This window comes from Diceros bicornis, chromosome 23, assembly GCF_020826845.1.
Source record: "Diceros bicornis minor isolate mBicDic1 chromosome 23, mDicBic1.mat.cur, whole genome shotgun sequence".
Lineage (NCBI taxonomy): Eukaryota > Metazoa > Chordata > Mammalia > Perissodactyla > Rhinocerotidae > Diceros > Diceros bicornis.
The window spans coordinates 18,566,472-18,582,212 of NC_080762.1; the positions used below are offsets into that span (position 1 = coordinate 18,566,472).

Below are 15,741 nucleotides of genomic sequence, written 5' to 3' on the forward strand. Positions count from 1 at the left end.
TGAGCACAATACCTGTGTGGGAGGGTGATTAGGCAGTCAGCCCAGGACTGAGGAGTGAGAAGCATCATTTTCTAAACAATGCCCCACTTCACAATGGTTAATGCCAAAAAGAGAAAACCAGCTCACGAAATTGTGTCTCAATAACCGGACTTGGGAGTTTCTCGTTGTGTTAATGACAATTACCTTATTTGCAATGGAAAATTCTCTTAGATTTAAGCTACAATCTTAGGAGGACCAATGAGACAAACCATATTTTGTAATGAACGTTGCTGTAATAAAATTGAGAACTTTTGTGATCTTCAATTTAGAGTTCACATTTCCCAAACTAGATTAGATTTGGCAAAGTGAGTTAGTTTTGCAATGACTACTATCATAGCCAAAAAAAGAGGATGATTTCCTGACAGAGAAGAAATATGAGAATGCTGAAACACAGATGCAGGTAGTACTCTTCTTGATTTTGGGGGAAAAAAGAAGAATTTGAAGAGAAAAAGAATGTACTCTAAACAAACAGCTTGCGTTTTTATTTTTCCTGAATTTTCTTCAAAAGGTTTCTTATCTCTGTTTTAGACTCTTGGGGTGCAAAATGGTGGAGCCAGTTGTAACGGAAAAGTCTGGAATGTAAATTCAGCAATTTAGCTCATCATCCTGGCTCTGCATCTACCTCCAACAGGTGTGCTGAGTCATTTCATTGGTCTGGACCCAGCTTCCCAATTCATCTGTACAATGAAAAGGCTGGACTGGATGATGTCTAGTATCTTTTCTAATGAGTCTGTCACCTGTGACTGTAAAGGGTACTCTGTGTACCTATTACAAGGTCCAGGAGTGCCTGCCTCTCTCTTAGCCCCAGAACGAAAAGCAAACTGGTCCAGTGGTCTTCTGGGCAGCTATTCCTACTGTCCTGGGATCATCTGTCTTCCTTGGAATTGGTCTGGGAATGGGATGGCCTTCATCCCAGGAGCCCTGCCCTGTGGAGAGCTCTCAATGGACTCGGCATGTTCCAGGGCCTCCTTGGTTACAAGAGGACAAGTTCACAAGTCAACAAGCAATAGAACCTACCAGCCAGCAATATTCTCATATCCTACAGAACACAGTATTGAGGGAACTCAATAGTATATATACCCTTTTTATGGAATTTATTTAATTAGAGCTCACATTTTTCCATAATATTAAATGCAGGCCATAAGATACATCTCCAAGAGAATAACCACCAAATCTGGCTATCATATTATTATGAAAAAATTATCAGCCCTTTCTAGGATTATTTCCTTAAAAAAAAAAAAAATCACTCCCCCACCACCAACTTGAATAAAATTGATGTTTATTTAAGTTGGGGCTTTTTTGGTATCAATTTAAAAAATTTGCATTCATTGAAGCTAATTTTTAAAAAATTCTCTTTTGAACAGTGAATTTATACCTTGATTTTCTAGCTATTTTTAAGGTCTAAACCTCACTGAAATGTTAATATAGGAAAGCCACATCACTGGCCTATGTAAATTAGTGAACTGCCTTAAACAAACTCAAACAAAATAATTTAAATGTAAATGTAATTATTCAGGAAAAAGAATGCAACAGACAGCTGAGGAGAACACGTGCATGGCTCATGAAATTGCAGGTTGATGGCATTAAACATTTCTGAATTCACTGAGCCACAAAAGATGGCCAAACAGATCAGCCTGAGGTAAGACTAAAACAACTTCAAAGCAATTATCAAATCATCCCAGAATTGGAGCATTTTTCTTAAATCTTTTTTTAGGAAAAATCAACTTATACTAAAAAGTATTGACATAGTATTAAAAGGAAATTTTAATATAAAAGAACAGCCATGCATCGCTTAACGACGAGGATACGTTCTGAGAAATGCATTGTTAGGTGATTTCATCATTGTGTGAACATCATAGAGTGTACTTACACAAACCTAGATGGTGTAGCCTACTACACACCTAGACTATATGGTACTAATCTTATGGGACCACCACCGTATATGCGATCCGTCATTGACGGAAAAGTCAGTATGCGACGCATGACTGTAAACGTTTTAGACTGCATTTAATAAAACCTGAATAAAGCACATGTTTAAAATGTTAGCGGTGAATGACGGTGAAATGTTAAATTATAAAACTATATTCCTCAATCTATCGTAGGAATTGTTTTTATGTCGCTACAGTCTTCATAACTCCCATATTGATAACATTTTCTTTACAAAAGTAACATGCATTCATTATAGAAATGTTGCAAAATATGAAAAAAAAAATCACTCATATTGCCATTGCCCAGAGACAATCGCTCACCGTTATAACATACTTCCCTATGGCTTTTTGTGGGTGTGTATAATAGGCCTGGTTTCTCCCCTTCTCCTCCTAAACTGGAAGCACTCTATATGTACGGTCTTTTTTTATTTTACAATACTTAAACATTTTTTGGGAATGGAGAATTGCTGAAACGAGTTAATTAAGTCTTTCTCTTAAAAGCAGATGGTAGAGTCAGCAGGCTTGGGAGAGGGTACCAAGAGAAAAACTGTTCTGGGGGTTTTTTATTTCTGGTTTCCAGGTGAGGCAGATCTTCAAGAGAAGCCCATACTGCTTCACTGGCATGGTAAGCATATGCAAATACGGATGCCTTAATACATCAGTCATGGAGATAGAATCACAGAATCCTAAGGATTCAAAAAGATCTTTAAAGGTCTCCACCAACACGTCCTGAGAGACCGTCCCTTTCCCCACCCCCACAGTACCTTCCCACACATGCACAGGCCATCTCTGACAAATGGTTGTAACATCTACACTGGACACTTCCAGTGACCAGGGCTGTTTCTTGAGACATCGTATCCCACTGTGCTCTGTTTAATATTCCTTATATGCAGCTAAAACTGGCCTCCCTACAACTTTCATCTAGTGATCCTAGTTCTGCCTTTTGGAACAACATAGAGAACCAATTTCTTTTCTGTAATTGCTCTTTAAAACAACATATTTCTTCCCTGAGACAGCGCACCTTCTTCTGCAGCTTCTCTGGTAACTTGTTTTTACAGATTCTGTCATCCTGATGTACAAGATATGCTTTGGTTTTGCAAAGACGCTTCCAGAAAAGACTTGCTAAAACTGAACACATTTTCTACGATGAAGGTACCATGGAGGACAGACTTTAAGATAACCCCCATGCTATCTGCCTCCTGGTATTCCTCCATTGTGTAATCCCTGTGGGTGTGGGTAGGAGCTATGACTTTCTTCTAACTAATAGAATATGGCAAAGGTGATGGGACACCATGCCCACGATACTATTAGATAAGATTGTAACATGTCTTGCTAGGAGACTCCCCTGTTGGGAAACTCTCCCTTGCTGGCTTGGAAGAAGCAAGCAGACATGGAGAAGATCCACATGGCAAGGAGCTGAGGGCAGCCTCCAGCCAAAATCCAGGAAAAACTGAGGTCCTCAGTCCAACAATCCATAAGTAACTGAATGCTGACAACATCATGTGAGCTTAGAAGTAAATTCTTCCCCAGTTGAGCCTCAGATGAGACTGCAACTCCAGCTGACACCTTGGATACACCCTTGTGAGACCCTGAAGCAGAGAACTTAGCTAAACCATCCTCAAACTCCTGGCCCACAGAACATGAGAGATAACATATGTGCTGTTTTAAGCCTCTACATTTGTGGTAATATTGTTATGTAACAATAGATACCTAATACACCCCCAATATCAACATATACAAAAAAGGCACTAATCAGACTTCTTGGAAGGGATTAGTTTTCAAAGTACAAATTTTCCCTCCAGATAAAATCATTCTAAAAGCAAACGGTGTAAAACCAGTTAGTGAGTCAAATAGGAAACCTGTTTGCTGGCACTTGCAGATCAAGTGCTCAGATCTACCACACAGGAAACCATTTACCTGCTACACTGAAAAAGACAGCTCTTCAAGAGGAGCCAAGATAAACAATTAATGTAAGAAAAAACAATGCTATTTCTCTTATTGTACATAATTATTAAGTTTCTTGCATGGGACAGGAAAATAATAAAAACATTTTATTGCTAGGGGGAAAAACTATACTTCAACCTTTTATTTCTCTTAGTTAGTTTCCTGAAGTCATTTAGGAATAGGCTGTGCCAAGTATATTTTCAAAGTGAGCTAGTATAAATCATTTTAAGATTCAAACAATTTATAGGCCAAATGGATATCCTGTGTCAATCTTCTAAATAAAGACAACACATGAAAAAGGAACCAAAGAGCAAAATAACAAAATCTGCTGCTTTCAGAATCAAGATGCACTAAAAGCAAAAATTAAAGCCAAGTTTTTTCCCCCTGCTGGAGATGAATTATCAGTCTCCTAGAACATGTATAGTTTTCCCCATGCATGAAGACATGTCAATAACTCTTAGAAAAGTTCTATCACTATACAGATTTTCACATTTCTAATAACTCAAGCCAATTCTCATAAGCTGGAAACCCAACTGTTTTAAATAGCAATGTAAATTTTAAAAAATCAGATATCAGATTTCCAGGATAGAAATCTATAAATAGTAAAAAATGAAGGATTGTGTATCTGCAGACAGGACATACACTTTAGAAAAATGACTTCTTGTGAATTTATTTTTCTCTGAGAACAATATATATAACCCAGAGAGTCTCATTAAACTTAAGAAATTGAGGTGCAAGGAAGGAGGGGAATAACACATAAGAGTAGGCTAGATGGCTTCACTGGTCCCAGACACAATGTCACTGTTCTGTGAGGTGACTATTCATGGCCTTAGCTATATTACATGAACCAACTGGAGCATTAAAATAAAAACATAAATTATAACAAAAAGGATGACCTCTTATACAAAATGGATGGAACTATACTCTCAGATGTTGAAAAGGATTTTGTTTACTGTTTTATTTACAGTATGCTTAACTAGAAATGCTAAAAATAGGAATGGATGCATGAATAACCTTGATTTTTATACTTATTATTTCATATCTCTATTCCCAGAGAAGAATCGTGCATCTATCTACATAGTTTTAAACCTTATTTGACTATACTTTGTAATGAATTTAGGCAGAGCAATAAGTACTTACTCTTTTTAATTTCCTCCCTGCCATAAAATTACCCTCAATTACTTACATCTCTATATCCATCCACCACATTCCCAGAAATGTCTCCTGCTATGTCTCTACAACCAGCTGGGCAGAATTTGCTGGAAAAAGAAAATAGAGAATTTATATTTTATTAAATTATACTTAAGTTAAAAAGTATTAAATTATACTTAAAAGTATTTTCTCTCCTCCACAGAACATGCAGGAGGGCATATCTTACTTTAATGACAAATCAGAAACCTGATTTGTGAAAACACAGATTAATCTAAAATATAGTAATCTGAAGGCAAGTCTTACACAATAATTATTTGTTTTATATAAGGATTCATTATAAACTCTATTAAACAATGAGCTTCCCTAATGCATCTTAATTGATTCTAAGATGTCCAAGAAATATATATATATTTTTCTTTTTTGGTGAGGAAGATTGGCCCTGAGCTAACATCTGTGCCTATCTTCCTCAATTTTGTATGTGGGACACCACCACAGCATGGCTTGACAAGCGGTGTGTAGGTCCAGGCCCGGGATCTGAACTTGCAAACCCTGGTCCGCCAAAGCAGAGCACGCAAACTTAACCACTACGCCACCGGACCAGCACCCAAGAAATATTTTTAAGAAAGTATCTAAACACCATATATAGCATGATCTTGTTTTTATTAAAAGATATATTTAAAATATATAAAATAACAACATATGTTTTCTATGGATAAAAACAAGACAAGGAAGAATAGTTCTGGATTCTCTCTGAGAGTAGAATTTTGAGGAACTTTCACTTTCTGTGTCGTTTCACTGTAATATCTCGATTCACTCTACTAGTACTATCCAATAGGAACATAATGGAAGCCACAAACGTAAATTTAAATATTCTAGTAGCCATATTAAAAAAGTAAAAAGAAACAGGAAAAACTAATATTAATAATATATTCTATTTAACCCAATATATTCAAACCTTATCATTTCCACATGTAATGAACAGAAAAAATTATCAATGAGACGTTTCCAGTCTTTTTTCTTTTGTACTAAGTCTTCAAAATGTGCAGTATATTTTATACTTACAGTACATCTCAATTTGGACTAGCCACATTTTAATTACTTGATAGCCACACGTGTGGCTAATAACAAACAGTGATGGCCTACATTAGTTATAAATTACTTTTGTAATCAGAAAAAAAGGTGTATGTATATTTTTCAGTTTTATTGAGGTATAATGGACAAATAAAATTGTAAGATATTTAAAGTGTTCATCATGATGATTTAATATACGTTATCCATCTAGTTAATTACCACATCACCCCACATATTTTTACATATAAATATATATTTGTATCTATACATTTATATAAATGTATATATTTTTTGGTGAGAACATTTAAATTCTACTCTCTTAGCAAATTTCAGTAGAGTGTTATCTGCTATAGTCATCACATTACACATTAGATCCTCAGACCTTATTCATCTTATAGTTGAAAGTTTGTACCCTTTTACCAACCTCTCCTTATTTCCCCTATTTCCCATCCTCTGGCAACTACTTTTCTACATTCTGTTTCTATGAGTTTGACTAAAAAAGGTATATTTTTAAATTAGGATTCCATGTACCTAACAGTCATTTTTCATATTGCATATAATCCCCCTTAAATTTAGTTTCTTCATTTGTAGTTCCTTTAAGCATCAACATATCAAAAAACTTTGAGGGACAGCTCTACGTCTATGAAAAATGTGCAAAAGGAAAGTCAAAATATCATAAGAACTTTGACAACTTTGAAGATGAATGCCATATGCCTTTGTTTCTATATATACCACATTTCAGTCATGTTTACTTGGGTTGTTTTAAAAAAATGTACCATCCCAAACAGATTCCAAAACAGCTGTTGCTTTTATTTCATTTCCTCTCAGTTTCCTCTTGCTGACTTAGCAAATTAGATATGTAACAACCTCTAATTATCAAAACTACCCAAATAAATGCTTCATAATTCTTTCCCGTTGACCTTACAGAGTCCAGCATTGCAGCAATAACCAAGGAATTAAGAAATAAAAATAATGGGGAATCCTGTTACAGATATTTACAATTCCTTATCCTAACCCTTAGAGCCAGATGTATGTTAGAATTCAGAATGTTTTGGATTTTAGAAAAGTAAAACAGTGCCAATGATGTATATGATGTAAGATCCCAGTGAGGTCTGCACATATTAATCAAAACCATTAATATCTCTGAATCAAATACATGAATAATCACATTAAGTCAAATACATAAAGACTAAATAGACTCAGTAATTCAGTCCAATTTTGCTGTCAAATGAATCTAAGGTCACACTAATCAGTTACTGCTACCAAATGAGTTACAAAAACCTTTTGACTTTCAAAGCTTTCTGCATTTCACAATCACAGATGAGGGATTGTAGACCTGTACCTCATCTTTAACTAAATCCTACAGAACAGCTGGGCTACAGCTTAGATGATTTGGCACACCATAATGTCACCCTGTAGGCCTGAGTATATCCCTTTCTTTAGGAGGACAGGAAGTGACCACTGATGCCCAGAGGCCCTATTACCATCAGGCCTGTATCTATAGCTGGAGAGATCTCAGAGAATGTTGGTACTTGTCTACATTGGATGAACGACAACTTTACAGGGCAATACTTAATTATCGATCATTTAAATTTTGTTTTTCTCTAGTAGACTTAATAGTAGTTAACACTAGAGTTGATTGCATATGAAATAATCTCATTTATTAGAATGTCTGAGATGGTTAGGACCATGGACACTTGAGCCTGATTCTCTGGGTATACTTATTAAGTGTGTAGCTCTGGGCAAGTTACTTGCACCTCTGTTTCAAGGTATAACAGAACCTACCTTGCAGGTATGTTGGAACATTCACATGAGTTACTCACATGCTAAGTCCAGAGAGCGCTACCTGTCACTAAGAAAGCACTCTAAGGAGTGATAGTTGTCGCTAGTGTTGTTGTTGACAATGATCTCTAGACCAGTGGTTCTCAACTGGGGGTGAATTTTGCCCATCGGGAGACATTTGGCAATGTCTGGAGACATTTTTGGTTATCACAACTGGCACACAGTGGGTAGAGGCCAAGGATACTGCTGAACATCCAACGACGTATAGAATAGCTCTTCACAACAAAGAATCATCCAGCCCCAAATCTTGATAGTGCCAAGGTTGAGAAATCCTGTGCTAGACTCTTTTACTTTACAGATGAGAGAACGTACAGCAAAGCGATTAAGTAATTTTTCCAGTTAAAGTAAAGCTGGGATGAGAAATTTCATTTCTCAAAAGGTTTCTCTTTTGTAGGAAAGACAAAATGAATCTCCTCCAAAGTGAAAGGATTAGAAAAGCTGCTCCGGAATGCTGGCCAGGTAAAAAATGCACTCTAGACCCCATCATGGCTCATTGGTATTAGAGTAGAACACAGGGGTCAACCAACTGGGGCTCAAGGGCCAAATTCAGCCTGCTGCTTATTTTTGTCAATAAAGTTTTATCGGAACACAGCCACGCTCATTTGTTTACATATTGTCTACGGCTGCTTTTGCGTTACAGCAGCAACAGAAGCTGTATGAATAGATGTAAAAGAGGCTGCATGGCCTACAAAACCTAAAATATTTACTATCTGGCCCTTGACAGAAAAAGTTTGCTGACCTCTGCTATATAAGAAACCATTTCAAATATTCCTCATTAGTTACAATATAGATTATTTTTTTAAAAAATTAAGTACAAATAAAGTACTTTATCTGATTTAATGCCAAGGAAAGCAAAAAGTTCAGCAACATATGACTGCAGCATGGCTAGGACACCTATATTTACCTGTATTCTGTCTTCAAATAATGGTTAGCTCGTTCCAAACACGTTATTAAATCTGTCATAAATAAAGATAATTGCAATTAGCAGACTGAAGGGAAGTTAGGATACTCATGCTCAAAAGATTTCTTTTTAAATAAAAAAGACAATTCTTAAAAAGCATTTATTCGTTATCTAGTTATCTGAATTTTCCTACTTAAAAATAAATCAAAACTGAGAACATTGTCCCCAGGATTTAATCAGTGCCCTTCATTTCTCTTTTCTACCATCAATGATGGTTTTTCACTGGTTGTCCAGTGAATGATAATAGAATCTATTTCCAAGAGAAAAGCCCACACTGGTTAGTTACTATCCACTACATAGCTACAAAGATCATGCATACAACGTCCCTTGGCAGGAGGTAAACAATTTCAAAAGCCCAATGTGGTTCATAGAGAAGGTTCAAGAACATTTTAATTTAACAATTTAACTAGTGGCATCCGAGTGACCACAGAACCAAGTGTTTACTGAGAACAAAAAAATCCTGTCAACTTTGATCAATCAGAACTAAGGACTTTGAAAGAAGGTGCTCTTTGGAGTACAGAACCAAACTAATACTCAGCAGTGGAGACACTGAGATGCTGTGAATTTTGATGCATTTAGATCAACACAGTATGGTTTCCAAATATTCCATACTTGCTGCCATCATTCTTTCTTTCCTTAATCTTTTCAATAGTTCTTAGGGAGCAATATATGGTGAACACTAGCCATGCACGGGCCTGCTGAGACTTGTCAGATCTGATTGGCTCAGAGGGAAATGAATGGTGCTCCCCCTTCCCAGCATATTTCTGCCAGAGGGGACTGAGAGCAGAAACTTGGGGCACCTCTGTGCCCCTGAGCAGACACGTAGTGGGCTGCATGGTAATTACTCTGGAGCACAAGAGGCCTGGAGGCCGTCCTTCCTCTCTCATCAGTGTTCACGTTCCCCTTCTCTCTCACTCATGTGTCAGCTCAGTGGTTAGGGTACTCTGTGATACTGAGAGTGGTGCACTGGTGTGTATACGGGGGGTGGGGGGGTGTCACTGGTTAAAAGGCTTGTTCCCCGAGCTAAGAAAAGAGTTGGCGGAGGGCTCCAGAGAATAGCCAGATCTTAGAAGGGTCAGGAGGGTAGCCCCAAAGATATGCCATGCAAGGATTCTAGGAAAGTGAGGTCAACCCTCTCCCACATGAGCCGGCTGATCAATCTCATGTGTGCTATGAAAGTATTCAGTTCAGACCTAACTGCTTACAAAGACATTGCTCTCTTCCCTTACATCTTAATTCCGTATGTGAGGTCACAATTCTATCCAGAGATGGTGAGTAGCAAGAGCAATTCTATGACAGACAATGGTTTACAGATTTATGTTGATTCTTCTGCTATACCTGGATGGTCGCTGCTGGCGTAGGTCAGCAAAAAACCCCGCCCCGAAATGTGGGATCCACTCTCAAAGCGAACAGTTACTTCACTTGTGTTCAGCAAGAGTTCTTTGGGGACAGTCATACTTCCACAATAGGGACCTAAAAACAAAGCATACTTGTGGCACATGTCAAAATTTTGACCAGCACAAAGAATTGGTATATGGCATTATTTTCCTTAAAGGTCAAATTTACCAGACAACACATATGTAAGATTCTAATCTTTACCCACCTGAAATTTTGCTTAATACTGAGACTGATACTTAGTAACTGATTGTGAACTTAATTATACAGAAAAGCCAAGGGGGGAAGTGGCTAACTCTAGATAAGCAATGGGCTCGAACTAGTTAAGTGTGAACAACCCAAGAGATAGGTTTTGGTTTTTGTAAAAAGAAGACTAACAAACAAAAGTCAAATACATTAGACAGTAAAGAAAATGTTGTCACAAAAGTGATATTCTAAGAGCCTCCTAAATTTGCTTAAAGTATGGTCTAAGTATTTGTGTCCCCCCAAAATTCGTATGTAGAAATCCTAATGCCCAATGTGATGGTATTAGTAGGTGGGGCCTTTGGGAAGTGATTAGGTCATGACGGTGGAGCCCTCATGAATGGGACTAGTGCCCTTATAAAGGAGGGCCCAGAGAGCTTGCTTGCACCTTCCACCAGGTGAAGACACAGTGAGAAGGCTATGAACCAGGAAGTGGGCTCTCACCAAAGGCTACATGGAATCTGCCAGCGCCATGATGTTGGACTTTCTAGACTCCAGACTGTGAGAAATAAATGTCTCTTGTTTATAAGCTATCCAGTCCGTGGTATTTTGTTATAACAGCCTGAATAGACTAAGACAGGTAGTAAAGAAAGTGTTATCATAAAAGTGATATTCTAGGGGCCTCCTTAATTTGCTCAAAGAAACTCAAAAATTCCATTTTTTCAAAGAGGTTCCAGAATTAAAAGACTGTCCAAGGTATGGTAAAAATCTTATTCCCATGCAGTTTACCTATTTTTCTCTCTCTCTTACAGTAACTTCTGGTTAACCCATATAATTTATTTTGACTTGTAAAATGAGGTTTATAAAAAAGCAAAACAATTTCTAAAGGCTTTTAGAATACCATAGTATAAATTATGCTATTAAGGGTATAACATATTGTTTCTAGAATAAGTTGCTTGAAAAGCAATAGGAAGCTCAATGAACTTTCAAAGGACAAAATTAGATTTGGAGCTAAAAAAAAAAAAGGCCGTTCTAAGATTACTCAAATTAAAGTTTAGTTTATAAATTGTCATCCTCAAAGTCACGTACTTGAGACATGATAATTTCTACGAAAATAGGGATTAGCAAGCAAATTTTGAAAAGAGGTATTCTTCATCAACTTCTCTTAAAATAAAACAATATGGAAAGAGTCAACAGCATCAACAATGACATCAGGTTAAGGAAGGAGGAGGAAGGGAAGAAAAAGACCACTCCAACTCAATGTTCATAGAACTAGGCTACATTAGCCAAAACCAACATAGACACCAAACTGCTGAAAGATTCAGGAGAAGATCATGAACCCATCTAAGCATTCCTTTCCTGACATAAGGGATCGGATTTTCCTTTTGTCCTGTCCAGGTCTCACATTTTGAATATGTAATAGAATAAAAGAGAAATGCTGTGGGTCTACCTTCATGCCTCAAATCTCTGTTGTTTCCTATTATTAAGTTATAGTGAAATCCAAATAAAAAAGATCACTCTTTGGAAACACTGATCGTATATAATTACTTACATCAGTTAATACTTGCAAATTACTTAGAATAGTAGCTAGCGTATAATGAGTTATATAACTACTTGTTAAATAAATAAATGAATACATTAAAAAACAAACAAATAAACAATGTCTGTTTTCCTTTAGGACTATGTTCCATGGGGTCAGGAACTTTTCTATCCATCTCTTTATCTCCAGCAGCTTGTACAATACCTGGCACGTGGCGGCCTTCCAAATATTGTTTGAATTGAAATGAAGTTAAATGTTCTTCTTTTGTAAAAGTCAGTTTTTAAAAGCCAGACCTGATTATAAAGATACATAAAATATTTAATCCTGTCATTTAAAAATATCATGAAGTCAGGAAGAGAAGTATGGATAAACAAGAAAGGAAAGAAAAGAACTGGTGTAACGGATATATGGATTTTTACGAACTTTAATAGTGCTCCACAAGCACGGTATAGGCAATTTATACTAAATTCATTTTTGTATACTAAAGTAGAATGAGAAGCATTTTTTCAAAATTAAAGTGAGTCAGATTACTGTGCTTGACTTTCGAAACTTATTCTCAGTTTGCTTTATGTATGTTTGAAATTCCTTTGTTCTTTGCACAGACAAGAAGTGAAGATACTTGCTTTGCAAATCTAAGAATAAAAATGAAATAACTAGTACCTTGTTGCTATTAATAAATTAGAATATTTTTCTACCTACATTTATCTGTTTTGAGTGGAAATAATGACATATATACTCCTCTCCAAATGATGATGGTAATACTAATCTCTCTTTAAATTTCTACAGCATTCCAACGAGTTCTAATAAAAACGGTTGAAGTAAGTCAGTCTAAATTGATTATCAGTGAGAACTTGTTTGCAATTTTTTTTTTTAAGATTTTAGGGAACAGTTGAAAGGAAAGGTTGCAAAATTGTATATTTTTTACACAAATAGATAAGAGTGCATACCATCACACTAAGTTCTTGTGCAATACATATGACCTCCTAGACCCAAAACACATAAATATAGTAAAACTCTAATTTGGTTGCATCCTCCGAACGTCATGATAGGTATGTCAATTTCCGGAAAAATTTCAAAGAAAGAAAAGTAAACACACACTCCTTTAATCCCCCTTACCCCACAGGTACCAATCTCTTTCATATCCTTATTGATGTGCTTTAGAAATGTAACTAAACCCAACAGGGGATAGAATATACCATCTCTGTATAAATGCCATCATTAAAACTTATTTTGATAGGTTCATCACGGGGCAACCATCACAAGAGCAGGAGGGAGTTTCTGTCCAGGGTGGGGGATGGAAGTGGGGGACTGACTGCTGTCTTGCCTGGGGCCAAACATCCAAATTACAGCCTGTCTGAAGGTCTGACAGATAAACATGCCTTTTCACAGACTTCAAGTTAATAACTGCATTCCTAGAGTTAAAAGGGAAAATAGATGAAAATTAAAAAATGTGACTGGCAGTGAGATGGAAAAATAATTAATGGGAAACCACTGAAGGATCCTACAAGTCTGTGTGTCCAAAGCAATGTTCTCAGTTTACAACCAGACTCCCTTGAAAATGATATTGTTTGTTAAGAAAGCCTTTCTCCACCCACGTCTACCCAAATGATAAATTTCACTGTTAGTACTCTCCATCCTGACTTTTAAATGGTATCTAAACATTCACAAAGACAATTTCATCGGAAACTCAGATGAGAGCTTGCTGACTTCTAACTTGACCACGGTTATATTCTCCATCCTGGGCAGTGTCCTGGATTGGTAAACCTGCCTCAATTCACAGTCAGATTGGACCCCCAACTCTTCTTGAGTGAGTCTGAAGAACTTGAGCAGACCTAAAAAGAGGACTCACAGTTCTGCATGGACGTGAAGCCAGGTACCTGAGGGTTACTGTAGACATTCAATAAGTTTTCTGGTTTAACCTGAGGGGTGACTCAGGGGTTGAGAGGATTTGTGAGCTTATTCTGCAGAAGAAGAGAATGCCTTCGGGGCCATTGCAGTCACCAGATGACCAGCCCCGAGCTGCTGTTCAACTTCCCCTTAGCTCTATAAAACACCCTGCTTTCTTCTTTTGTTAAGACAGATTTGAGAGAATCCATCCTCCCACCTTCTCATTTCGGCCAATTCAAATAAAATCTTTCTCCATCACCAAGCACTAATGGCTCAGTGACTGGTTTACTGCACATCGGGCACAAAAACTTGCGATTAAGAGGTTCAGTATCAGATGTGTGCTTCACAAGTGGCAGCGCTGTGTGTTTTACAGCACTTCGACTTGCCATCTAACTCCCACCTTCCCTCACCTCTATCCTCATCTGCGAGGCAGGTCCCATCTTACTTTGCAGTCCGAAATTCCCATCAGACTGAGGCACAGCAGAAAGGCTGTTCATCAAGTAGGCAGAAAAACCAGGAAAAATAAATACTTCTACCTTCTGTGGAATGTAATTGGTAGCCCTGGATTGTGGGAAAGGCTATCAGTGATATTAAATGGAATGGCATTGTGGCATTTGGCACCAGACATGAGACCAAGCCTGAGCAGACAATGGACTGATTCCTTGGATCATCAGGAACCATAGGAGCTGCCTTCTTTGAGCACAGTAGGCCAGTCCCTCTCAACACATCCCCTGTTTGGGGTTACAGTTCCATGAGCAGTTGAGAGGGGAAACCCTTTATGTTTCTATGTGTGAATGAAAGAAAACTGTCCTCCAAGGAAGAATGAATTGTCTGCCCGGAGCCAAGCCCAGAATCCTCTTAATTCTCTGGCAGTCTGACAATTCATGCAGCAATTTATAGTCCTGCTCCATTCTCCATGGACTGTCTGCCTAAGTCTCTGGGCAATGACAGAGAGGCAATGATAGTTTGGTTAATAACTGTTCCAAGTCATTTCAGGTGGTTCTATGCTTTTGATCTTGAAACTGATGAAACTAAGTTATTGTTTCATCTGTGAAAGGGCCGTGTTTAGAAAATGATATGCGTGCTGTTAAAAACACAAAGAAACCCCTTCCTCTCCACAGCCACACTCTCAGTGGTGAAAAACACAGAGACCAAATAAAAATCTAACTCTGGAGAGATTTGTCATAAATCAAATCGAACAGCAACAAAAATCTCCTAAAAACCTTCATTAACCTTATGAGCACCTTCATACACATTTCATTTCGCATGACAGATAAGAAAATGCCGGTCAGCCTAAGTGACCCTCCCTGGGAGCGCCACTGGCAGAACCAGCCACACAGCACACGACCAGCTGCCAAGAAAGTGGTACCCAGCGTGGCTCACATCTGTGTTCAGAGACACGCTGATGAAACAGTCTCCAGAAATGCTGAAGCTGCAAAGGCCATTTGCCTTGTGTCCGTTTCCATTTGTTGTTCCAGTGCAGTCAAATGGCAGGGTTTGTCCTTGCTTGCTAATTGCAATAGGGTCACTGTACAAAACTACAGACTTTTCAGGGCCATTTTCTTTGAAAAGGAGATAAATTAGCATAAAAAAGGGATATTCCTGGACTGTGCCATTAAAACCATAGTCACGTAAGAATGTAAGTGGTATCCCTGGAGAGTTTTGGTCTCTGGTTCCCAGACAAAAATCAGTGACAGATGATAAATGAACCAGGCGGATTCCTAGACAAAGGTGCTGCTTTCCTTGGGGCTGTGGGACCAGGTCAAGAAGCGCCTTAACACGGGAGCTCACAGCCCACC

General features: G+C 37.8%; 1 protein-coding gene across 2 annotated transcripts in view; it reads right to left on the minus strand.

Annotated features, from left to right (window-relative positions):
• The window catches only part of DCBLD1 (discoidin, CUB and LCCL domain containing 1), a 61,249-nt gene that overhangs the window by 16,115 nt on the left and 29,393 nt on the right, over positions 1–15,741 (minus strand). For both annotated transcript variants that reach the window (XM_058566392.1, XM_058566393.1), the window contains exons 3-5: positions 10,276–10,410; positions 8,881–8,932; positions 5,098–5,170 (exon numbers count right to left, since the gene is read on the minus strand). In XM_058566392.1, the coding sequence (XP_058422375.1) occupies positions 5,098–5,170; positions 8,881–8,932; positions 10,276–10,410 (260 nt within the window). The remainder of the gene's footprint in view (positions 1–5,097; positions 5,171–8,880; positions 8,933–10,275; positions 10,411–15,741) is intronic.